Source organism: Neoarius graeffei, chromosome 2 (assembly GCF_027579695.1).
Source record: "Neoarius graeffei isolate fNeoGra1 chromosome 2, fNeoGra1.pri, whole genome shotgun sequence".
Lineage (NCBI taxonomy): Eukaryota > Metazoa > Chordata > Actinopteri > Siluriformes > Ariidae > Neoarius > Neoarius graeffei.
The window spans coordinates 84,516,540-84,543,796 of record NC_083570.1 but is presented as its reverse complement, the minus strand read 5'-3'; the positions used below and the strand labels follow the sequence as shown (position 1 = coordinate 84,543,796).

Sequence of the window (27,257 nt, the reverse complement as noted above, 5' to 3'; positions counted from 1 at the left end):
AGACAACATGCAAACTCCATACAGAAAGGCCCCCACTGGCCACTGGGCTTGAACCCAGAACCTTCTTGGTGTGAGGCGACCGTGCTAACCACTTACACCACCGTGCCACCCACTAGCAACTTCTTGGTCCCAAAGCTGCTGCTCTAGCCATTAAGCCATGGCTTTCCCCAATTTTAGCTTCACTTGAGTAAGGAATATTGTACATTTCTCTGCCTTGTCCCTTTGCGCTTCTCTCTCATCTGTTTTATGCTTACTGTTTTGTACTGTGCCCATTTTACAGCTCCCTCTTCCCCTATTTTATCTGTTTTAAGCCTCCTGCTTTAATGCCACCATCAATAAAGCCCTGTTTAAAGCGTAAAGGGTGAATATTTTATTCGCACTCTCATTGCATGTTATGAGTAACCCACAGTCCTCAGTACTGCACCAGCAACTCGTGTTTTGCGGCAAAGAGACAAGCCTGCTGATTGGCGCACTCACGCGTCAATCACACGCAGCCGCTGTATGATTGGCCAACTCGTCGTCCAATCGGGGTGAAGCGCTGCAGCCGTTCCCACCACCCTTTGCGCTGGAGGAGCGGCTGCTCGCAGTCAGAGCCCGGGCTCAGTCTCAGCAGCGCGAGCGCCGCCGCTCACACAATGCGCCTCGGACCCTGAGCACTGCGCTCACCTGCTGCTGCTGCCCACCCCACCCCACCGCACCGCACCGCACACCGCCGCCAGGGAGACCGGACACACCGCGGCACGCTGGCCTCATGTCTGAGAAACAACAACAATAACAACAACAAAAACTATCCATTAAAGTGGAGAGAGAGAGAGAGAGAGAGAGACGGGAGGAGGCAGCAGCGGAACCGGGAATAGGACATCATCCTCCTCCGCTGAGGTTAAAGCGGATCTCTCCGTCCTCTGTCTCTGTTTAGAAGACAAACATGTCCACGTCCGGGAAAGAAAAAGAAAACAGTGCCGCCCAGCATGCCAATTACGTGGGACCGTACCGCCTGGAGAAGACACTGGGGAAAGGACAGACAGGTTCGCCTTACCTTCAGCGCTCTCTCTCTCCATCTCTCTCTCTCTCCCTCTGTCTCTCTCCATCTCTCTCTCCGTCTCTCCATCTCTCTCTCCGTCTCTCCATCTCTCTCTCCGTCTCTCCATCTCTCTCTCTCTCTCTCTCTCCATCTCTCTCTCTCTCTCTCTCTCTCCATCTCTCTCTCTCTCTCTCTCTCTCTCCGTCTCTCCATCTCTCTCTCTCTCCATCTCTTTCTCCATCTCTCTCTCTCTCTCTCTCTCTCTCCATCTTTCTCTCCATCTCTCTCTCTCTCTCTCTCCATCTCTCTCTCCATCTTTCTCTCCATCTCTCTCTCCATCTTTCTCTCCATCTCTCTCTCTCTCTGTCTGTCTTCATCTCTCTCTCTGTCTGTCTTCATCTCTCTCTCTGTCTGTCTTCATCTCTCTCTCTGTCTGTCTTCATCTCTCTCTCTGTCTGTCTTCATCTCTCTCTCTGTCTGTCTTCATGTCTCTCTTCATCTCTCTCTCTCTGTCTGTCTTCATGTCTCTCTTCATCTCTCTCTCTCTGTCTGTCTTCATGTCTCTCTTCATCTCTCTCTCTCTGTCTGTCTTCATGTCTCTCTTCATCTCTCTCTCTCTGTCTGTCTTCATGTCTCTCTTCATCTCTCTCTCTCTGTCTGTCTTCATGTCTCTCTTCATCTCTCTCTCTCTGTCTGTCTTCATGTCTCTCTTCATCTCTCTCTCTCTGTCTGTCATGTCTCTCTTCATCTCTCTCTGTCTGTCTTCATGTCTCTCTTCATCTCTCTCTGTCTGTCTTCATGTCTCTCTTCATGTCTCTCTGTCTGTCTTCATGTCTCTCTTCATCTCTCTCTGTCTGTCTTCATGTCTCTCTTCATCTCTCTCTGTCTTCATCTCTGTCTCTCTTTCCATCTCTCTCTGTCTCCCTTTCCATCTCTGTCTTCATGTCTCTCTCCATCTCTCTCTCTGTCTGTCTTCATCTCTCTCTCCATCTCTCTCTCCATCTCTCTCTCTGTCTGTCTTCATCTCTCTCTCTCTCCATCTCTCTCTCTGTCTGTCTTCATCTCTCTCTCTCTCCATCTCTCTCTCTGTCTGTCTTCATCTCTCTCTCTCTCCATCTCTCTCTCTGTCTGTCTTCATCTCTCTCTCCCTCCATCTCTCTCTCTCTGTCTGTCTTCATCTCTCTCCATCTCTCTCTCTCTGTCTTCATCTCTCTCCATCTCTCTCTCTCTCTGTCTTCATCTCTCTCCATCTCTCTCTCTCTCTGTCTTCATCTCCCTCCATCTCTCTCTCTCTGTCTGTCTTCATCTCTCTCCATCTCTCTCTCTGTCTGTCTTCATCTCTCTCCATCTCTCTCTCTGTCTGTCTTCATCTCTCTCTCCATCTCTCTCTCTCTGTCTGTCTTCATCTCTCTCTCCATCTCTCTCTCTGTCTGTCTTCATCTCTCTCTCTATGTCTGTCTTCATCTCTCTGTCTGTCTGTCTCCATCTCTCTCTCTATGTCTGTCTTCATCTCTCTCTGTCTCTCTTTTCATCTCTCTCTCTCTCTCTTTCCATCTCTCTCTTTCCATCTCTCTCTCGGTCTCTCTTCATCTCTCTCTTTCCATCTCTCTCTCTGTCTCCATTTCTCTCTCCTTCTCATCTCTCTCCATCTCTGTCTCTCTCTCTCCATCTCTCTGTCTCTCTTTCCATCTCTCTCTATCGCTCTCTCTCCATCGCGCTCTCTCTCTCATCGCGCCCTCTCTCTCTCTCCATCGCTCTCTCTCTCCATTGCTCTCTCTCTGTCTCTCTCTCCATCTCTTTCCATCTGTCTCTGTCTCTTTCCATCTCTCTCTTTCCACCTCTCTGTCTCTTTCCATCTGTCTCTCTCTTTCTGTTTCTCTCTCTCTCTATCCATCTCTCTCTCTCTCTGTCATTCTCATATATAATATTTCTCTCTCTCTCTCTCTCTCTCTCTCTCTAATCACATTAAAACTGAATACACAAGTTCCCTTAATCATTTGTAGCCTACTAAGGTACCCAAGTCACCCGACAGCACTAATTTAACAAGCCTTCAAGTGGATGACACTGTGATCAGTTTGTTTTTATTTATTTCAGGCATATTTAAAAGCATGTATGTATGTATGTATCTATGTATGTATGTATGTATGTATATCTGTCTTTTCCTTAAGCAAGTGTGTGTGTGTGTGTGTGTGTATGTGTTGGGTTAGGATGTACAAGCCCAGCCCTGGCACGCAGCCCTTAACTGGGATGATGAATTGCAACTTGCTCTTGTTATTTGTTATTTTATTTTATTATTTTTACGCCCTGCTTCTGGTTGACACTTTGATGTCTGCCTGCTGCTTTAAATGCAAATCTAAAACAGATCTCCCTATCCTGTGTGGTGGTCACCTTCCTGGTCCTGATCCTTGAGTTGCCCATGAAACAGTCCACGTTACCTTGTTGCCATGCTGGTGGTGTGGATTGGGATGGTGAGACTGCTAAATCATCTATGTCCTAGGTGCGTTGGCCAAAATCAGACTGGATTAGTCATCGTGACCTTGCGAGAGCAGAAAAGTGATGCAACACTCCGGGCTGTTGTCCGGTAGCCCTGCATGGGAGAAGGCAGGGTTCTCCATCTGTCCTCTCTGGTGCTTCTCTACATTTGGTGATCTCAGATCGCCAGACGAGACCAGGGCTTGAGTGAGGCAGAGAGAAATGAGGGCAGGCTTTTGTTTGGTGTCTTTACTCGAGATTCTGGTGCACATCGTTCATCACTGCTCTCTGACATGCCGCCAGCTCTGCATTTTCTGATTTCCTGTGGTTAAATTTTAGTGTCTTGATACGTTTGATTCAGCTTATCAAAGCAAGAAGGCTGTTACGGTGTTAAACGTGGTGCTTTGGTGCTGTGAAATCCTCCGAACGTACGGCGCAGGATAACTCCACAACCAGGACTGAAAAACACTGGTCTAAGGTTCTGTCGGGTGTTGGAGGTCGGTGATTTCCCTGCACCAGGACATCCGATTCTACTTATCCGTTACTGAAACAGAAGTGCACTTCGGTTCAGAGATTGTGCTTCCCAAACCAGTCATTGTTCTCCCCAGAGGTTTTGCACTTTTGCAACCATTGCAAACATTGAATACATGGTTACAGTGTGTGGTGAGCTGGAAAAGAGCAAAAATAAAGAGCCAATCTAAGTGGTGTTCAGTCATGCTTCTGGAGTTTCCATGCCCGTTTGTGTTTTTTTTTTTTTTTTTTTTTTTTTAGTGCTTTCCCATTGATGGTAGAGTTTACGATCTTGATCTTTTTAGCATGATTAAATTCTCTGCTCTTTAATTAGCTTTTTAATTCAGTGGGTTACCGTCGAGTGCAAAAGCTTGCATGCGCAGAAATTTCATGTGATAGATTTCTTTATGATTTAAAGGGGCACTGAAGTCATTTTTAAACTTGCTTTATTTCTTAATTAATGTGTTGTTTAGTTATTTTTTCGGTTTTAGTAACCTTATATCAGGCGGCACAGTGGTGTAGTGGTTAGCGCTGTCGCCTCACAGCAAGAACGTCCTGGGTTCGAGCCCCGGGGCCGGCGAGGGCCTTTCTGTGTGGAGTTTGCATGTTCTCCCCGTGTCCGCGTGGGTTTCCTCCGGGTGCTCCGGTTTCCCCCACAGTCCAAAGACATGCAGGTTAGGTTAACTGGTGACTCTAAATTGAGCGTAGGTGTGAATGTGAGTGTGAATGGTTGTCTGTGTCTATGTGTCAGCCCTGTGATGACCTGGCGACTTGTCCAGGGTGTACCCCGCCTTTCGCCCGTAGTCAGCTGGGATAGGCTCCAGCTTGCCTGCGACCCTGTAGAACAGGATAAAGCGGCTAGAGATAATGAGATGAGATGAGTAACCTTATATCGTGACTCGTATTGGCAACTAATTGCAATTAAATATTATACTTATCGGCCTGTTTGGTTTTTAGCCATGTTGAATTTAGTTCGTTTGGTCCATGGCAGGCGTCACTTGGTCCACACAGGATTTTGCACAAAGACGAGTTTAAATGACAATTACTGCCTACTTTTTTCAAACTTTCCTGATTTGCTAACAAAACAAACAAAAAACTTCCAGCTTGATTACATCAGCATTCGAAAGAGGGCGCGCGCGTCTTTTGACAACGTTGGCAGATGTTGGTCACTTGCCCTGTGTCCGAAATCGCTCCCTACTCACTACATAAGGCACTATATAGTGAGGATGCCGTTTTGTAGTGCTGTCCGAAACCTTAGTTACCCCTTTTCCACCAAATCAGTTCCAGGGCTGGTTCGGGGCCAGTGCTGGTGCTGGTTCACAACTCGTTCAACTTGCAAGCCAGCTGAGAACCAGTTTGCTTTTCCATAGCTCGTGGTGCTAAGGGAAGCCACGTCATTACGTCGCTGTATACATCAGTTACGTCGCTACGTTTGCATAAACCTTGGCGCGAATATTGAAGTAAAAACAACACGGAAGAAGCAGCAACAACAATAATAATAATAATAAATGACTTCGCATTTGTACAGCTGCTGCTTCTCGTCGCTTAAAAATGGCGATCTTTCGCGGTCTTGTTATTGTTGTCGGTCTTAATAACTCCACCCCCTCTTCTGACGTAAGCGGTTCTTTCCTCTGGCCCAGCAGAGAGTTGGTGCTAGCCTGGAACTGGTTTTTCTGGCCCCAGAGTCAGTTCTTTGTCAGTGGAAACAGAAAACCCGGTTCCAAACTAAGCACTGGCCCCGAACCAGCCCTGGAACTGCTTTGGTGGAAAAGGGGCAAGTGAGGATTATTTACACCCTATATAGTGCACTCAAAGTATCCCACAATGCATCACGAAAAGTAGTGTACAACGATGGTCACTAACCAAAGCAATATATCCCATCATGCATAGCAGTCGTGCTGAAAGAAATCAAATTAAAAGTCTCAAATTTGACTGAATAAAAGGCAGGGGCAAAGAAGAAAGCATTCAGCCTTGATTTAAAAGAACTGAAAGATGCAGCTACTTTGTGTTGATTAATGTAGGAAATATGCTCAGTATAATACGGATTTATTACAAAAATACATATATATAATTTACCAGCTGGGAGGGCCGTATCGTGAAATACCGTGACTGAGGTCTAGAGGCCTCGGTCAGTATTTTCAAGGCCGAGGTCATGGTATTTCAGGATACGGACCGACCTTAAGCTAGTAAATAATATATTTATTTTTTTCTTTACCGAATTTTAATACCCTGTCCACACTAGGGATTTTGTACCGATACTATACTTTCGTACCGCAACACCTGTCCACACTTGCAACTATACCGGTACTGTAGCGGTATAACTGTATCGGTACGAAACCCACAAATGTATGGGTTTTGTACCAGTACAGTATCGGTACTGTAGCGCTTCGCTGTAGTGTGGACAGATGAAGCGGTTCTGTATCGATACAAATATAATGCGCATGCGCAAAGTCACACACCTCAATCGATGTCTTCGCTGAATAAAATAGTGAAGAACGGAGATTCGTTTGTTTCTTTCTCAAGTGCCTCGCGCGTTTTATACGATTCGACTGAATAAATGACCACCAGAAATACAGACTGTACATTGACAACAAAAAGCACACACACGTCGTTTCATCCACCATATTCTCGGAAGGAAGTTACTCGGTAACCATGGAAACATTTCGTGCACGCGCATTTCAACTACCGTGAAAGAAAACCGCAAACATTTCTCGCTAGTGTGGACAGATGCACTAAACTGTACCGGTATACTTTGTATCGATACAGTTATACCACTATCGTACTGGTATAAGTGTGAACACAGCATAACAGAAAATGAGAGCGCCCGAAAGGGAAACCATATTTAGAACAAACCTGCTACAAGCTCGTCAAAAACCTGTTTGACAAGCTACGTCAGCTCGGAATTTTCCAAAAATAAAAAACTTGATCTAGGCGACACAAAACCAGGTGCTTTCATCATAGTGAAATGTGAAAATAAATGTTGACAAAAAATTGCTACTATGTTTGTTGTTGTTGTGAATAACCGAGTCGTCAAAGGTCCGTAACCGGGGTCCGTATCGTAGGATTCCGGCCTGCTCGCGAGCCAATCAGAGCGCATGATTTGATGGAAACCGGACCGTGAAAAAAATAAATGCATGCGTTTATTATTTTGAAACCCCACCAGCCGACTGATCTGGCACGTTTTAATTGTGCGACAGTAATGACGTAAATACCAGTGCGACGGACTAGTGTCCGAAAGCGTTTTTTCATTTTACCAATGAGCTCTATATAGGGAGTAGTGAACGAGTGAGCAGTTTCGGACGCAGGGTTGGTCACTTTGATTTCCGCTGTACGTTTTACTTCCGTCCTACAGTACGATGTCTCGCACAGGTCTCAACGCATCTCATTTACAGCCGTTGCTTTGACATATGGACTGATATATTACAGAGCATAGTTCAAACTCTCATAACTTGCTATCGCAGTGACAAAATAGCTGTCAGAAATACATTCCGATATTTAATAAAATGAGAGAAATAGAATTTTGATGATAAAAAAATTGCCTTCAATTCTCCTTTAATATGCGTATTGAGAGATGACTAAAATGCCGTACATTCTGCTGATTTCGCTTAATGGATTGTCGTCTAAACCAGGGCTTTTCAAAGTGTGGGGCGCGCCTCCCCGAGGGGGCGCCAGAGTTCTTAAAGGAACAGTCCACCGTACTTCCATAATGAAATATGCTCTTATCTGAATTGAGACGTAGCGATTTTCTATGCTATGGAAAGTCTGCACTATAATGACAGGCGTACTAACACCTTCTGCGCGCTTCGGCAGCACATTGATACGGAGCTCAGATATCAATGCGCTGCCGAAGCGCGCAGAAGGTGTTAGTATGCCTGTCATTATAGTGCGGACTTTCCATAGTATAGAAAATCGCTACGTTTCAATTTGTGTAACTGAACTTGTTTCATGTCACTGGTCATATAAACCTATGTAAACAGGAAAAACGCGGAAGAGTTTGGTCGCATCTAACTACAGCCCCAAAAAATACCGTTGGCCATACTGAGCCTAGCTACATTGCTAACAGGAGTGACAGCGCGTCTGACTGCGTCTGACTGACTGGGAGGTCGCGCAAAGCTCGGACAGGTACGGAGCAGCTCGTCTCAATTCAGATAAGAGCATAATTTCATTATGGAAGTACGGTGGACTGTTCCTTTAAGGGGGGGCGCAACGTGAGGAAAAATAAACCAGAATAAGTTACTATTGCGGACATTTAGCGAACTTCAGCTAGCCTTTACCAGAGACAAAATGGCTCGATTTTTAGTACCTAAAGCTACAGTGAGTGAGGAGACAGAGTCTGGGCCAAGCAAAAAAAGAAGGCAGTATGACCACGATTATTTAAAGTTTGGATTTTCATGGACTGGATCTGAAGATGCTCCACTGCCACAGTGTGTTGTCTGCCAAGAGGTGCTCGCTAACGATGCTATGAGATGTTTAAAATGTGTAAAACAAGATGTTTTAATAAAGCTCGTTTTAAATGTGTAAAAAAAGAAGTTTTCAAAAAGCACAGATGTTTAAAATGTGTAAAAGAAAAAAATAAAAATGTGTACAACAACCATTTTTTTTAAATACGAATGGAACATTAAGTATAGCAACGACAAAAATTGTAAGGGGGGCGCTGTTGTTTATTTGCTCTCTGAAGGGGGGCTGACTCTCCCACACTTTGAAAACCCCTGGTCTAAACCATATTGTGTGTTAAGGCAAGGCAAGTTTATTTATATAGCACATTTCATACACAATGGCAGTTCAATGTGCTTTACAGAAGCAAAAACAAAAACAGTAAACAATAGAGAAATAAAATTACATAAAATAATTTTATTTTTAATCTAAAACAATTAATTAAAAGAATTAAAAGAAAATAATAAGAATTAAACAACAGTAGAACTAAAATAATAAAATGCCAAAAAGAAAAAAGGAGAAAAAGAAACCAGCGGAATAAAATAGAATAAAATTAAAGTAAATTTAAAACATGCAGAGAAAGTAAAGATTATAAAAAATGTAAAAATATTAATTATTTAACAGAAAGCATCTGAAAACAGCTTGGTCTTTAACCTAGATTTGAAGCTGCCAACAGCAGGAGCATTTTTGATGTCCTCTGGCAGTTGGTTCCATAGCTGTACTGCATAGTAGCTAAAAGCTGCTTCACCACACTTTGTTTTAACAACTGGTTTTAATAGTAAATTTTTCTGTTGCGATCTGGTAGATCTGATTGGGTTAGGCCACTGCAACATATCAGAGAGGTAATTAGGCCCTGTACCATTTAGAGATTTATACACCAGCAGCAATGCTTTAAAGTCAATTCTGTAGCTTACTGGAAGCCAGTGAAGGGACCTTAGAATTGGGGTAATGTGCTCTGTTCTTTTTGTTCGTGTGAGAACAGGTTAAACTGAACTTTTGCCTTGAAGTCCAGGGATTTGAGTTTGAAAATCAGATGTCATACCTGTCATAGATAGAACTAGTCTAGTCCTCGGCAAACCCCGTATCCACACTTATTGCACCATTGTAGATATCCAGTGGTGCTGTATGTTGGGAGCGTGGAGGAGTAAAACAAGTATAGAGGACTGTGGGTGTGATTGTGACTGACGCTTCGGCTATGCACCTCTCCTTGTATCCACGATGTCTATTTCTGTGTACATCCTCGCCTATACATACATAATGCATACATATAGCTCATGGTAGCCAATTACACATGACAACTGGCACACACTAAGCATGATAAGTGGCACATTGAAAATAGTATGTTTAATCGTTATGTGATCATGTATGTCAGTTCAGATCGTGGTTTACTGACTGGGCGTGTACTGTAGAGCTGGGTTTTTTTTAATAGTATAGACGAGAGCGGATGGGTTGGGCTGACCTCCGGTCTTGTACAATGCTACAGTCATTATGTGATTAAAATCCTACAGCATGTCTGTAATCTCCCAAACTGAAATCTCTCGCACATGGATCAAGAGGCAACCGGAACACAAATTCCACAAATTGTTAAATGCCTAAAAATAAAAGGCTCTCTACTCTTTCCCACAGTGAAAATTGTGCACATATGCAACAGATGACTGAAATTCAATCTAAAGATGGAAACACTGAGCAAAGCTCGGGGGGTGGGGGGGGAGACAGATATTCTGGAAACCAGTGTCAGCCTGGCTGTTATACAAGAAAAGTGCCACCTGCTTGACACGCTGCGACTCCGTTATCTTCAGTTGCTAGGTAATCATCTTTAATAATACAAAATTTTTGCTGGCTTTGTCGAGTCCATTTTCAGCACGCCTACCGCGAATATCGGTTTAATCACAGGTTGCTTCAAATGAGCACTAATCAAAATCCACTAACCATTTGCTGCTGACCTTAATGGTCACAGGACGTTGCTGGGAACCCCACTCTCATGTGGCTCGGTTTTACCATATGGCATTACTTCACTGCCAGTTTCTTTCGCTCTCTTACTTCGTACTCAGCTTTATCCTGCTCACACTTTGATTCGCTTTGGTTGTATGACATGTAAACCCTTAAATACGCTCGCTGGCCACTTTATTAGGAGCACCCACACATCCACCTGCTGTTTTAAAGATATATTTTTTGGGCTTTTTTTCACCTTTATTGGATAGGACAGTGCAGAGACAGGAAATGAGCGGGAGAGAGAGATGGGGAGGGATCGGGAAATGACCTCGGGTCGGAATCGAACCCGGGTCCCCGGATTTATGGTGTGGCGCCTTATCCACCTGAGCCACGACGCCCCCTCCACCTGCTGCTTTACGCAGTTCTCTAATCAGCCGATCCCTTGACAGCCGCACAATGCATACAATCATACAGATACAAATCAAGAGCTTCAGATAGTTAATGTTCACTTCAAACATCAGAATGGGGAAAAATTGTGATCACAAAATGTGACTTTCACTGTTTGAGCCAGATGGACTGGTTTGAGTGTTTCAGAAACTGCTGATCGCACACACAACGGTCTCTAGAGTTTACACAGACAGAATGGTGCGAAAAACAAAAAAGCGCTGAGTGAGCGACAGTTCTGTGGGTGGAAACAAACGCCTTGTTGATAAGAGAGGTCAGAGGAAAATGAGCAGGGGTGAGTTTCTCAAAAGCACATCGTTAAATGGTAGAGCGAGCATCACAATGAACACACTCTCTCTCCTTGTTATGACGCTCTTAGCGTTAAGACACTTTTGGGAAACCTACCCCAGATTGGTTCGAGCTGCCAGGAAGGATATAGTTAACTCGTATAATCAGTCTTCGCAACCGTGATGAGCAGAAAAGCATCTCCGCATGCAACAGCAGAACATCACATTGGGTTCCACTCCTGCAGCCAAGAACAGGAATCTTAGAGGCAAGAAGACATTCCTATTAAAGTGGCCGGTGAGCATATACGCACTGTGCTTTGTGTTTGTATAGAAGGTGTTTGCGGATGCTTAAATTCACAATGAACATACTCTCTCCTTGTTAAGACGCTCTTAAGGCCAATTTATGCTGACAACTCAGTCCTCACAGACGGCGCCGCAGATAGTGTCTGCGTAGCCCCCCCACCTTCGCAGACGCTCTGCGCGCACCTCCCAAAAATTGTGACCACTGCAGAAGCCTCGCAGACAGCGTCGCAGACAAGATGGCTCTGATTGGTCCACTCTACATCCGCTGTACACGCACTTCCGCTTCCCTACTTTCCCGGTTTGGTTTGTTTTCACGACCGGCATTTTTAAAAACACGAGCGAAGATGGAGCAGCACGAAGAGCTCGAGGAAGTACGTACATCTATACGACTCCAGTTCTAGTCATTATAAGTAACCGGAGGATAAACACTCCACTAACCACACCCACCAACTACTCCTAGCGATTTCGAGACTTCGCGCCCCCTTGCGTTGTGGCGGTGAATAACATCGCGCACGCCTATTACTCCCCGCTCAACGATAAATTACAACTGTCTGCGAAAAGCTATCTGCGAAAGCCTTGTCGCAAGAGCATGCAGAGGCCTTTAGCGTTAAGACGCTTTTGGGAAACCTTCCCCAGATTGGTTCGAGCTGCCAGGAAGGATATAGTTAACTCGTATAATCAGTCTTCGCAACCGTGGTGAGCAGAAAAGCATCTCGGCATGCAACAGCAGAACATCGCATTGGGTTCCACTCCTGCAGCCAAGAACAGGGATCTTAGAAGCAAGAAGACATTCCTATTAAAGTGGCCGGTGAGCGTATACGCACTGTGCTTTTACGTGTTTGTATAGAAAGTGTTTGCAGATGCTTAAATTCGTTCTGATTATCTGTATCTCGCACTTAAATTGTATTCTCCTTGCTTTTGGATTCTCCGTGAATCTGAGGATGAGTATGCACGTTTTGTTAAAGAGAAAAGGAGAGCCACATCCGTTTGTGTGTGCATACGTTTCTTTTTTGTCCCCCCCCCCGCCCCATAAACATATCCTTGGACAATGAGAATAAATTTGAATTTTTACGCACAATTTGAGTTTTTGAAGAAAAAAAAAACCCCAAACTTGCTGTTTGTTGTTTTTGTTGTGCTCTTGATTTGTCAGTAAATGAATGGCACATTACTGTTTTGGGTAGAAGCTGCCCATTCATTCTTATCTAAGCCTGTCTAACTAATCTATAATCATAGAATTATCCAGCACAGGCAATTCAGCAAGCCTTGTCTAAGCACTGATGGCATAAAACAACAAATTCTGTCATCCTTGGATTTCCCTCTTTTCCCCGTCCGTGTGCAGCGGCGCTTGTAGGAAGGGTTTATTGAGTCCTGCATGGCCGGTTCTGGCTCGTGCTGGAGCTGAAACTCTGATGCAGCGGCTGTGCTTCAGTGCAGGAGGTTCTGCGGGAGGCTCCCTCAAGAGCAATTAACCCCATGTGGCTCTCTGAAAGTAAAGCCTGCCGGGGTCTTATAGGACAACTTTGTTTGTCTAGACAGTGATTCTTTTATTTAATTGCTGAATAAGCAAGAAAGACTTGGAAAAAGTTGCAAAAAAGGGCTTTTTTTTTTTTTTGCAACTTTTTCATTGATAAAGAGTAGGCATATAACGATTCGCTCAATTCACAAATCGAGTCGATTCGTGATGTTGGGTCCATGATTCGATTTTCCCGTGATATTTTAAAAAAAAATAAATTGAACATATCTCATTATCTGTAGCCGCTTTATCCTGTTCTACAGGGTCGCAGGCAAGCTGGAGCCTATCCCAGCTGACTACGGGCGAAAGGCGGGGTACACCCTGGACAAGTCGCCAGGTCATCACAGGGCTGACACATAGACACAGACAACCATTCACACTCACATTCACACCTACGGTCAATTTAGAGTCACCAGTTAACCTAACCTGCATGTCTTTGGACTGTGGGGGAAACCGGAGCACCCGGAGGAAACCCACGCGGACACGGGGAGAACATGCAAACTCTGCACAGAAAGGCCCTCGCCGGCCACGAGGCTCGAACCCAGACCTTCTTGCTGTGAGGCGACAGCGCTAACCACTACACCACCGTGCCGCCCCTAAATTGAACATTTTATTCCCAAAAAATGCAACATTTTTTCTATTCTTTATCAACTTAAATATTATTTTGTAAAAAAAAAAAATTTGTTTAATTTTCTTAACAACCAATAATAATTATTTACTCACATTTGTAAAGGTTGGAGTGAAATATATTATTCTATCCACATTCACTGGATATGAGCAATTGTGCGCTCTGATTGGCTACTCTACTACTAGGATATCAGCTCATATACCGTGAGTAGAGAAAAACAAAATGGCGGAGCGTGTCGCTGAAGCAACCGAGGATGAAATAAAAACCCTACTTGAAAACAAAACACCAAATAAATACAAAAAAAGCAACAAAATATGGAATGAAGGTATTTGATTTTTTTTTTTCAAGAATTATCACAATTTTCACAAATTGCTCATCATTTCACCGGTTTGTTTACATTCTTCATCTTTAAGCATTAAAATTTGTTGACTTTTTTTTTAGACTGGTTCAAGAGCTCAAAGAAGTTTGAAAATTGCAGAACTGAAACGTCCAAGGAAGAATTAAATACGTCTAAAGGTGTTCTGTACCTTGGCAAGACAGCACTTTCTACCAAAAAAACCCAACACTAAAGTCAATTCGTACAGCCATCGATAGATTTTTAAGACGTCTGCTTAAGCGGAAATGATTTTGTCGGAGGTTTTGTATAAAGTTTTTATTTATCGAATTAGCAAAAAATAAAAATGCTCTGTTTCTCAAAATCCAGTGAATGTGGGTAGAATAAAACAGTTATTCCACTCAATCTCATCGTACACGGCTTATAGCCAACTCGGCGCTACATGCTGTCAGCTCATGTACGACTCGATTTTGTGGAATAATTGTTAAATAGCCTATTAACTAAAATATTCCTTTTATTAAAAATGAAAAACATTAATAACGAATCAGCCTTTTCTTAAAAAAACTTTTATGAGCATTTGTGAAGGTTGTAGTTCAGATTAAACAGAAAACGACTACCACCATTTTACTTTTCTTTATCTTTCGGCATTCTGTAAAAAGAGAGCTTTGATTTCTTGCTAAATCTATTTGTACAATCAATTGTACAACAGCTCCTTCCTATCTTAGAGCTGTTTTTTTTTGTTTCTAGTCACAGCATTAGAGCTGTGTTACTTCTGCCTCTGGTGAAGTCATGTGCATTCTGAATTTTACTTTATTCCACTCGCCGCTGTCTCAACAACGCAGTTACCATGAGGAAAAACGAAGACATTAGGCAGGCTGATAATAATCGCGATTCAATTTTTATTTAATCAGTTCGCATCATCATAAACTTGTATCACCATTTATCATTGCATGATATAGAACTATATGCCAGATAAAGAGGTTCATTTTTATAACCCAAAAGTAGAATCAAGTATATGCAAATGTACATATGCATACTGTAGAGCAGGGGTGTCCAAACTGATCCATAAAGGGCCGTGTGGCTGCAGGTTTTCATTCCAGCCATGCAGCAGCACACCTGATTTGGCTCATTCAATCAACTGAACTGTCTTCACACAGTCAAATACTTGCAGCCACACCCACCCTTGATTAAAGGGTGGGTGTGTCAGTTGATTGAATAAGCCAAATCAGGTGTGCTGCTGCATGGCTGGAATGAAAACCTGCAGCCACACGGCCCTTTATGGATCAGTTTGGACACCCCTGCTGTAGAGAAGGATGTGAGGGAGCTCCTGAGTGGCGCAGCAGAAAAGCAGAAGAGCGATCATCTGGAGATTGTGTGTTTGAAACCCAATGATGCCACAGCACGGTGATGTAGTGGTTAGCGCTGTCGCCTCACAGCAAGAAGGTCCGGGTTCGAGCCCCGTGGCCGGCGAGGGCCTTCCTGTGTGGAGTTTGCATGTTCTCCCCGTGTCCGCGTGGGTTTCCTCCGGGTGCTCCGGTTTCCCCCACAGTCCAAAGACATGCAGGTTAGGTTAACTGGTGACTCTAAATTGACCGTAGGTGTGAGTGTGAATGGTTGTCTGTGTCTATGTGTCAGCCCTGTGATGACCTGGCGACTTGTCCAGGGTGTACCCCGCCTTTCGCCCGTAGTCAGCTGGGATAGGCTCCAGCTTGCCTGCGACCCTGTAGAAGGATAAAGCGGCTAGAGATAATGAGAGGAGATGAGATGATGCCGCAGCATTCTGTGGCCAGGAGTCCAAAAGTGCTGAATCAGCCTGTGCTCTCGGGGTGGTGGCGGCATACTGTCTCTGCCCTGTCAATATAGTGACACTGACCAATCATGGGCGGTTGTGAGCTTATGCATATGGAAGTGGGCGGGTAGTGCTTTCCTCAGAGCATGTGCCGCCTTAACGTTGCATGAGCAGCAGTTTGAAAAGCTTGGTCGGCCTTGGAGGAAGCCTTTAGAAGCCTCCCTGATTGGTAGCTTTTGTGTGATGGGGGGAGAGCTGTCGGGTGGGCGGGCGGGCGGGCGGGCATTGGCCATGACTAAATTAAATGAAGAAAAATGTAAACAGAAGGTTTAGTTTTTATTAATGTAAATTTTTTTTGTATTTTAATTACTTTATTTAATTTGAATTACTTCCTCTTGCTTTTAATGTCTTTATTCAGGTTTAGGTTGTGTTGGTGGAGAACTCACAGTATAAGAATTTCATTGTACTGTGTGACACTCTCTCTAGTACATATGACAATAAAGAATTGAATTGAATTGAAATCGAGTCATGCATGAGCTGATGGCCTTTGAGGTGCGGCGCACTGAGTTGCCTATAAGCCATGTACAGTGAGATTGAGTGGAATAACTGTTTTATTCTCTCCACATTCACTGGATTTTGAGAAACGAAGCATTTTTATTTTTATTTTTTGTAAATTCAACAAATAAAAACTTTACACAAAATGTCCGGCCAAATCATTTCCGCTTAGAATGTAAACAAGCCGGCGAAATGACAGTAGCAATTTGTGAAAAATACTATAATAATAATAATTCTTGAAAAATAAAAAAGATATGTTCTTACTGGGGGTGGCACGGTGGTGTAGTGGTTAGCGCTGTCGCCTCACAGCAAGAAGGTCCGGGTTCGAGCCCCGTGGCCGGCGAGGGCCTTTCTGTGCGGAGTTTGCATGTTCTCCCCGTGTCCGCGTGGGTTTCCTCCGGGTGCTCCGGTTTCCCCCACAGTCCAAAGACATGCAGGTTAGGTTAACTGGTGACTCTAAATTGACCGTAGGTGTGAATGTGAGTGTGAATGGTTGTCTGTGTCTATGTGTCAGCCCTGTGATGACCTGGCGACTTGTCCAGGGTGTACCCCGCCTTTCGCCCGTAGTCAGCTGGGATAGGCTCCAGCTTGCCTGCGACCCTGTAGAACAGGATAAAGCGGCTACAGATAATGAGATGAGATGTTCTTACCATTTGAATACTTTTATTCCATATTTTGTTGCTTTTTTTTGTATTTTTAGTTTTGGGTTTTGTTTTCGAGTAGAGTTTTTATTTCGTCCTCGGTTGCTTCAGCAACACGCTTCACCATTTTTTTCTCTACTCGTGGTATATGAGCTGATAGCCTAGTAGTAGAGTAGCCAATCAGAGCGCACGATTGCTCATATCCAGTGAATGTGTGGATAGAAAAATTTAGATTATTATAAAATTGTGATTTAAGCCTATTCCTTAATCCATCCATCCATTATCTGTAGCCACTTATCCTGTTCTACAGGGTTGCAGGCAAGCTGGAGCCTATCCCAGCTGACTACGGGCGAAAGGCGGGGTACACCCTGGACAAGTCGCCAGGTCATCACAGGGCTGACACATAGACACAGACAACCATTCACACTCACATTCACACCTACGGTCAATTTAGAGTCACCAGTTAACCTAACCTGCATGTCTTTGGACTGTGGGGGAAACCGGAGCACCCGGAGGAAACCCACACGGACACGGGGAGAACATGCAAACTCCGCACAGAAAGGCCCTCGCCGGCCACGGGGCTCGAACCCGGACCTTCTTGCTGTGAGGTGACAGCGCTAACCACTACACCACCGTGCCACCCCGCTGTTAGAAATGCATTCTTATATTTAATAAAATGAGAAATAGAATTTTGATGATAAAAAATTTGCCTTCAGTTCCCCTTTAATAACCAGACTGTCAAGCAGGCACAATTTGCCATTATTAAATATAATAATATTACTATGTGCAATATCATACCATCAAGTACAATTCAATATTACAGTATAATATAGCATATAACCAGCTCGTACAGTTGATTACATGTAGTTACAGCTGACATTTTTGTTACTTGTGTTCTCATCTCATCTCATTATCTGTAGCCGCTTTATCCTGTTCTACAGGGTCGCAGGCAAGCTGGAGCCTATCCCAGCTGACTACGGGCGAAAGGCGGGGTACACCCTGGACAAGTCGCCAGGTCATCGCAGGGCTGACACATAGACACAGACAACCATTCACATTCACACCTACGCTCAATTTAGAGTCACCAGTTAACCTAACCTGCATGTCTTTGGACTGTGGGGGAAACCGGAGCACCCGGAAGAAACCCACGCGGACACGGGGAGAACATGCAAACTCCACACAGAAAGGCCCCCGTCGGCCACGGGGCTCGAACCCAGGACCTTCTTGCTGTGAGGTGACAGCGCTAACCACTACACCACCGTGCCGCCCCCTATTCCTTAATAATAATTTTTTTTTTTAATTGAAGTGCCAACATTTCTTGTCCCAAAATGAGATACATCTCCCTAAAATATTATGGAATATACACAGTAATAGTTAAAGAAACTCTTGAAGGTCTTTTATAATCCTTAAAACATGCAGGTGCCTCTTATTTCCATATTAAATAATTTTATGACAATACTGTATAAACCTTGACTCATATTGATTTTGTTTAGCTAACACTAAAATATTTTAATTTGTGAATGTCCCTGCTTTCGTCCACAGAGCATCTACGCTACTTGCATAAGAGAACTGTTATTACCTTCTATATTTTATTTTATCAGTATAACCTTATGTGGTTGCTTTTGACAGGAAAGTGAAAGGTCCGTTTTTTTTTTTTTAAACTTTTCCTGACAGTTAAATTACAACATCTGCGTAATTTAACTGTCAAGTCTGAGGCTCCAGCCGTATTTTATACTTGACTATCCAGTAGGAATATGTCTGTATTTTTTGTGTTCTGTCTCATGCCTGGCTATGAGTCATGATATGTTTGGTCTAGATAAAACAGGAAAAACACAGTTTGCATCAGAAAGCAAACGGTTTTGGGTTTCTGCCTCTTCATGGACGTAGTTTTTAATTTGACTATGAGTAATAACTGCCGATCAGTGAGTCGGATCAATAAAACCTCTTACAGCTGTTGCAGCGGTACAGATCCATACCATTTCATTTCAGATTGGATGATGAATGCAGTGGGGAGAAACCTTTCCTCTCCAGCGGTTAGGGCAGCTCATGTGAGCTGATGTGGAATATACTGCCAGAGAAACTCTACTCTTTTTGAACACACGGTCTCATTCAGGCGTTAAGGTTCCTGTAGTCATTATTTTCCTTGATATTCATTTGCAAGGCAATCAACACGGAGTATTCATATTCGACTCGTGGCACGTGACGCTCCTAATTTATTAGCTGACATGAGCTCAAGAAGGCTGTGGTTAATGATGTAACAGCGTCTCTGGGTGCAGCGGGTGGATTGAACTTTACCAGGTGCACGCTTGCCGACGTGCTTTTTCATGCTAGCTTCAGTAGCGCAACTTTTTGAAATTCTGGATTGGAAAGAAAAGGCGTGAACTTTTACTGATACCCATTTGAAGTGCCAATATCTGAATGCATTCTCAGAAAACAAAGTATATCATTGTGCCTTTAGGGGTACAACGGTTTGTCACTGGAGCAGTACCCTTTAAGGGACTTATTTGTACCATTTATATACTGATCGGGAACATATATGGACGTTTTTGACCCTAAAAAGGTACACATGGTTACCTTGAGGTCCAATAATGAGCCCTGGGGGGGTACATTAGTGTAAACTGGACCTTAGGAGACAGAAATGAACGCCTACTGTATTCCTGTTTCTAACAGTGTGCTTGAAGTCACGATTCCGGTTTTTGTTACGCTCTACAGCGGCATGAAGTCTGTAAGAAAACATGAAACAAACTAGTAGGGCACTTGGAGAGTGCAGACCTCCACCAAGGAAAATAGTTGACTCTTGTATGATCTGCAACCTCAACCACTTAATATCTGGATATCTTCCCAAAATTGAGAACTATGTGCCTGTGTATAAATCCCAGAGGATTACTGGTACCCACTAATGTGGATTGTGATATGGAGTGGTTGTATTTCTACACTGGCTATGTTTTATCACTGTTATACTTTACTGCCATCGACTGGATTTTAAGATGTATGGAATTTCTGAGCGCAGATTTCCACCAAGGGCAAATGCTGTATCACTAAATTTGTGGACCGTCCCGTGACTTGGATCCACGCCATAATTAAATGAGTTCTTCCTTGACGCATGTCAAGTCAAGTTTGTTTGTATGTATAGCGCTTTTAACAATAGACATTGTCCCAAAGCAGCTTTACAGAATCTGAATGACCCAAGACATGAGCCAATTTTATCCCTAATCTATCCCCAGTGAGCAAGCCCATGGCAACGGTGGCAAGGAAAAACTCCCTTAGTTTTTCAGAAGCATGTTACACCCTTCCACCAACTTTTATTGAAATCCGGTTGGTAGGTTTTGCCAAATTCTGGTTACAGACGGACAAACGAGTGAAAAGTCGTACAGAGTATGATGCTTGGGAAAATCGCAAAGAAACAGAAGTTATGGCCGATTAGGTGTTTTTACAAGATTTGACCTTGACCCACCAAAAACTTACGATGTCTTTGTATGACCATAGTGAGTTGTCCTGTGCATTTCAGTGAAGGTTGGTCAAGAAATGACGACGCTAGAGCACCAACAAACAAACAAACGGACAGATCAACATGCTTGCAAAAATCTCCAATTTTCGCAAGGAACAAACCACACCAAAAACATAAAAAAAAAACCCTCTGGAAATGAAGAAATGCTGTCATGGTGTGTAAGTACAGAGGTGTGCATTAGGACTGAAAGGAACCAAGGATTGAGCTGTTAGATAGGAATCATGCACATATATATAGTGAATAGAATATGTAAGTATCTGTACTGATTGTCAGGTTATTATCAAGCTGCAAGTTCAAATCATGACGATAATCCCACAGCCCTTCATGGCCAGGAATCCAAGAGAGCAAACTTTTCTGTACTATCTGGCTGGGAGTGACTGCATTACTGTATCTCCTGTCAATCCTAGCTACACTAGCCAATCCTGAGTGTTTGTGAGCTCATGTATGTGGAAGAGGGTAGATAGCCCCCCCCCCCCCCCCCCCCCCCATTGAGTGTGTTATGGTGCTCTGTGATTCATCACGAGCAGCAGTTTGAAAAGATGCAGTTGGTCGGCTTCACGTATTTCAGAGGAAGCAGTTGGTATCTGTCGTATGGTAAGGGATGGGTGGCCAAATAATGGGGGGGGGGGGAGCTGCGTTCCCACTACGATTTAATAATCCAATGATATTTTCACTTGTGATATCTGTAGAAGTTCTAACTTTCATGAAGTTTGAATTTTAACCAACACCAGAGCATGTGCTTTTTGTGGCCTCACATAGAGGCTGTAGCCACTATGTCATTGTGTTGTAAGAATGAGTGTAACAATAGCGCACTGTGCATACGCATAAAGGTGTTCCGATTAAAATGGCCAGTGAGTGTATATAATCTGGTTAACCATTCGAAATAAATGGACTAGACTAAAGCCTCGGTCACAACCGGCCGTACGTGCTCCTATGGCCGGTCTACGTGCAAAAAACGCAAGAAATGCACGGAGGGTGTGCGTGAAACGCACGGAGGGCGCGCGTGTGACGTGCTGATTTTCCAGCCGTAGACTGGCCGCAGACCGGCCGCAGAGGTTATTTGTCATGTCAAACACACTCTACGGGCGCTTACGTTTTTTTCAGGTTGCAAGACAAACTTATGGCCAACGCGCATCTTTCTCCATGAAAAAAAAAAACGCAGCGATTTGGGAAATGCCAAAAATCGCACGGCCAAAAAATCGTACGTCCGGTTGTGACCTAGGCTTAAAGAAATCGCTTTCAAACATGTTTATGCTTATTACCGAGGGAAAGTGCGTCCCTATTTTAAAATATCTCAGCTCATCTCATTATCTGTAGCCGCTTTATTCTGTTCTACAGGGTCGCGGGCAAGCTGGAGCCTATCCCAGCTGACTACGGGCGAAAGGCAGGGTACACCCTGGACAAGTCGCCAGGTTATCAGAGATTTTAAAATATACTCCAGGTTGTCCTCCTTTCCTCGCCTTTTTTTGCCAGTGGTCCTATGTGTGATATAGATGTGATGTACTTCTGAGTTGTTAGGGGAAGTTGTCAAAGAGACCACTGAGCTCTAGCGCCGGGCCATTTCCGGGAAATAAGAGGTTGGGTCATGGCGACAACGTGTATGTCAGTGTCAGTTCGGAGGTTTCAGTTTCGAAAACTGTAAGAGGTAAGGGTAGAATAATATAAAGGACAGACACTTGATATATTTGACTTCTGTGATTTTTTTTAAATTGGTCATTTTTGGATTACGCTTCATTTTTGTGGCTGCTGCCTCATAGAGTAAATGTATATATGCTATATTTACTGTATAGACACGGGATCAGAAAACAATTTTATTTCTAAGCGGTAGCCACATGTACTCATAGGGTACCTATTTTTCAGGCAGGTCCTAGCCGAGGGTCTGATTGTCCGACTGCAGAGTGACTACACAGTGCATACGGAGCAGCAGAGAAGAGAGGATGAAGTGAGAATAGGGTGAAGTGTGAAGACTCCAACCTGCTGCTCTGTCATGTCTGGACTGCGTTATGCTTCAGAGATTAGACATGAGTGAGAAGTATGCTGTTGGGGTGGGATTGGATGATTCTGCCTACTTTTTTTTTTTTTTCAGTTTTGTCCTTTTAAGAAATGCAGTACACTGCTCACTGCCTCTCCTTCTCTGATTTTTTGCACTTGAGTGCCTCTGTGCTTCCAGTCAACATTACACGTTGTACAAAGAAAAAAACCCCACACAGAAACTGTGAATTTGGGTCTGTGATATGACTATACAATACTGATCTTATAAATCTTGGTGTCCTGTAGCCCAAAATAAATAAAAGGAATAAAGCAACCACACAGGCAAATAAAAATGATTTCTCTGTAACTTTCACACACACTGTGGCTGTGTAATCATGGAAAGACTTCGTATGCTCATAAGTTACTACTGACGAGTCCAAGTCATGACGGGAGACATAAAGGATGAGCCTGAGCTGTAATTCAAGTCTGAAGCTTTTTTTTTTGGAAATTTTTATGTGACTTAAATGTGACTCAGATGCAAGTCGCAAACTCGAGTGCCCGTCTCTGATTATGTGAGTCAGAAGGTGTATTGGTGTTCCTAATAAACTGGACGATGAGTTTAGATGGATGCAGTCCCGTGCACCTTTTTAATACTGTGAACTGGGCAGCCCAGTTAATTATGTTTTAATAGTAATTATGATATGTGACTTCTACAAATAATTAAACATCATCAATTGCAATATTTTTGAGCTTATCGAAAATGAGCTGACTGGATAACGATAAATATCAATGTTTATTGGTTCCAGCGCATGAAATCACAATCACTGTGTCAAACAGGGACTCGTTTTTTAATTGTCTGTCTGGTGGCATGCCATGGCGACATTATTATTAATAATAAATTAGCCAGCACTTACAATGGTGCTTGAAAGTTTGTGAACCCTTTAGAATTTTCTATATTTTTGCATAAATATGACCTAAATCATCATCAGATTTTCACACAAGTCCTAAAAGGAGATAAAGAGAACCCAGTTAAACAAATGAGACAAAAATATTATACTTGGTCATTTATTTATTGAGGAAAATGATCCAATATTACATATCTGTGAGTGGCAAAAGTATGTGAACCTTTGCTTTCAGTATCTGGTGTGACCCCCTTGTGCAGCAATAACTGCAACTAAACGTTTGCGGTAACTGTTGATCAGTCCTGCACACCGGCTTGGAGGAATTTTAGCCCATTCCTCCGTACAGAACAGCTTCAGCTCTGGGATGTTGGTGGGTTTCCTCACATGAACTGCTCGCTTCAGGTCCTTCCACAACATTTCGATTGGATTAAGGTCAGGACTTTGACTTGGCCATTCCAAAACATTAACTTTATTCTTCTTTAACCATTCTTTGGTAGAACGACTTGTGTGCTTAGGGTCGTTGTCTTGCTGCATGACCCACCTTCTCTTGAGATTCAGTTCATGTACAGATGTCCTGACATTTTCCTTTAGAATTCACTGGTATAATTCAGAATTCATTGTTCCATCAATGATGGCAAGCCGTCCTGGCTCAGATGCAGCAAAACAGGCCCAAACCATGATACTACCACCACCATGTTTCACAGATGGGATAAGGTTCTTATGCTGGAATGCAGTGTTTTCCTTTCTCCGAACATAACACTTCTCATTTAAACCAGAAAGTTCTATTTTGGTCTCCTCCATCCACAAAACATTTTTCCAATAGGCTTCTGGCTTGTCCACGTGATCTTTAGCAAAAAGCAGATGAGTAGCAATGTTCTTTTTGGAGAGCAGTGGCTTTCTCCTTGCAAGCCTGCCTTGCACACCATTGTTGTTCAGTGTTCTCCTGATGAACATTAACATTAGCCAATGTGAGAGAGGCCTTCAGTTGCTGAGAAGTTACCCTGGGGTCCTTTGTGACCTCGCCGACTATTACACACCTTGCTCTTTGAGCGATCTTTGTTGGTCGATCACTCCTGGAGAGGGTAACAATGGTCTTGAATTTCCTCCATTTGTACACAATCTGTCTGACTGTGGATTGGTGGAGTCCAAACTCTTTAGAGATGGTTTTGTAACCTTTTCCAGCCTGATGAGCATCAACGCTTTTTCTGAGGTCCTCAGAAATCTCCTTTGTTCGTGCCATGATACACTTCCACAAACATGTGTAGTGAAGATCAGACTTTGATAGATCCCTGTTCTTTAAATAAAACAGGGTGCCCACTCACACCTGATTGTCATCCCATTGATTGAAAACACCTGACTCTAATTTCACCTTCAAATTAACTGCTAATCCTAGAGGTTCACATACTTTTGCCACTCACAGATATGTAATATTGGATCATTTTCCTCAATAAATAAATGACCAAGTATAATATTTTTGTCTCATTTGTTTAACTGGGTTCTCTTTATCTACTTTTAGGACTTGTGTGAAAATCTGATGATGATGATTTAGGTCATATTTATGCAGAAATATAGAAAATTCTAAAGGGTTCACAAACTTTCAAGCACCACTGTATGTGTCCAGCCACATCACGATCCCACCAAACAGTTGTTGGGATTATTATTATTATTATTATGTAGAGTGTAGTTCTCTTTCGATTTTGCATTATTTAAAATGTCCACTCAATGGGGCTATGTTGATTCACAAACTCATAGGTGTCTAACGTACTGTACGGGTATGTGTGTGTGTGTGTGTGTGAGAGAGAGAGAGAGAGAGAGACCCTCCATTTTTCTCCTAAGCTGGCTGAATAACCGTGCTCAATCAGGGTGATTGCATTATTGAAGAAAAATAATTGCGATTACCGTTTTAGCCAGTTTTACAGAAAACATTTTTTCCTTCCCCTGTTCCTAAATCCTGCTTTACTCCGGTATGAAATGTCAGTATATGTCTAAAGAGGTTTGGGAGGTGAGAGTTTGGGCAGGTCATTTTGGATTCTGTTTTGGGGGTAATGCACCGTGTCACGAATTCATGTTGCCCTGCTGCTTTTTCTGACACCAGTAGGAAAACTGGAAGAATTGTTGCAGAACGAAGGGGCTGCCACGGTCAATTTTCTCTCAATTTGAACCCTATCAAATGTTTATTTGCTCTGCTTTTACCAAGCTGTGCTGCTTGTCGCTTCTCCACATTTAGTTTGTTGACTTTTTCCCACCCATTGTGTGCATGCTAATGCCAGGGTTTGATCACACTCAATGACTTTGAGTTTGTAACACGCAATGCTTGGCTGCATCTTTCATGTCCAATCTGGAGCGTTCCCTCGCCTTGACTTGTACTGGCTTTCTCTAAAGTGGCTCCTTTCTAAGGTGTCGAAACAAATCATGAAGTCTGGATGGATGATGATTTGGTTTGGCATTATTATGTTTTTGGAATTGGACAGTGAAAGGTGGCCAGTGGAAGAGTAATTCTATTTTTTCATTAAATTCTCATTAAGCAATGAGAATCCGTTAACTTAATTACTTGCACGTCCAGATCTGTCCAAGTAAGATTGAATGGCTTTTCTTCTCTTGGAGTGTTCAATAAAGCGCTCATTAATACTGATTTGGTATTATTTGATATTTAATGTCAACTAAAACCTACAAATATTTTTATCTATATGGAAAAATAAATAGCTTGATTTTGAAATTTCAACAAAATGTTACCAAAAGGCACAGATTGCTTTTTGGAAGGAATCGTATTGTATGTTGAGGAATAAATATTTTTTCCTCTTTTGAAGAAGCCGTCTTTGTCACATTACAGCACAGCAAAATTAAATTTTATTTTGGGGGGGGCAGCCATGGCTCGAAGGTGAGAGAAACAGCCTTGGGCCCAAAGGGTTGCTGGTTTGGGTCCCAGGACCGGCAGGGAAAACATGATGGGAGTTGAGGGAATGAATGAACAGCACTTTCCCCCTCCCTCTGTATCATGGCTGAAGTGCCCTTGAGCAAGTCACCTAACCCCTAACTGCTCCCTGAGTGCTTGTAGCATACCTGCCCACTGCTCTGGGTCTGTGTGTGTGCTGCTTCAGATGGGTTAAATGCAGAGGAGGACTTTTGCTGTGCTTGAGTGTACATGTGACAAAGGCTGCGTCTTTATAATATTTTATTTTTTTTTCCAGATCCTACCGGTAGCTTGGTAAGATGTTTGGGTCAGAGCACAGAGTCAGCCATGATACAGTGCCTCTGAGGCAGAGAGGGTTAAGGGCCTTGCACAAGGGCCCAACAGTGGTAGCTTGGCAGTGCTGGGGCTTGAACCACCAACCTTCTGAACAGTACCCCAGAACCTTAACCTTTAAGCCACCACTGGCTTTTGTGTTTATATTTCTAAGAAGCTTTTCATATTCCTCAATTTCTGCTTTATGGGAGAATCAAAATGTAGAAAAAGAAAGGGAAGAGTATGTGTACCGGTATGTGTTTGAGGGAGCACAGCGAGTAGTGTTGCTGCCTCATATCTCCAAGGCCCCCGGTTTGATTTCTGAGGGTTCTCTGGTTTCCTCCCAAAAACATGTTGGTCAGTGTGATGGTTCTGATAAATCGGCTCTGTGGTACCCTGAAGTGGAGTGGCGTCCCACAGTGTTAAGGGTTAAAGTGCATATCACGGGTAAATTCAGGAGCAAGATCAATGTAATTCTCCTATTTTATATTAAACTTTGGTCAAATATCTGTAACATTCTGCATTCTCTGCAATTTTTTTTTTACCTTGTGCAATACCAGAAAAATTCAGTTGAAATCAAGCCATTTGAGGCGAATTGGTCCGCCTCTGAAAAAACTTGGCATTTGGATTTCCCGGCAAACATTGATTTTCGTGACGTCGCGTGCGGGACGCCTCCCTCTGAATCCTACATCAGCGCTGGTTTGTTTATGAGAAAATGACCTGGTGGTTTTCTGCAAATTTCTTCAACATTATCGCGTAATTATTAAAATGGTTAACAGATGTATCGTAG

General features: G+C 43.2%; 1 protein-coding gene across 1 annotated transcript in view; it reads left to right on the top strand.

Moving 5' to 3' along the window:
• The first annotated feature begins 650 nt into the window (after nt 1-650).
• The window catches only part of brsk2a (BR serine/threonine kinase 2a), a 525,206-nt gene continuing 498,599 nt past the window's right edge, over nt 651-27,257 (top strand). The window contains exon 1 of the mRNA XM_060910107.1: nt 651-1,025. Coding sequence (XP_060766090.1) covers nt 926-1,025 — 100 coding nt within the window. The 5' untranslated portion in view covers nt 651-925. The remainder of the gene's footprint in view (nt 1,026-27,257) is intronic.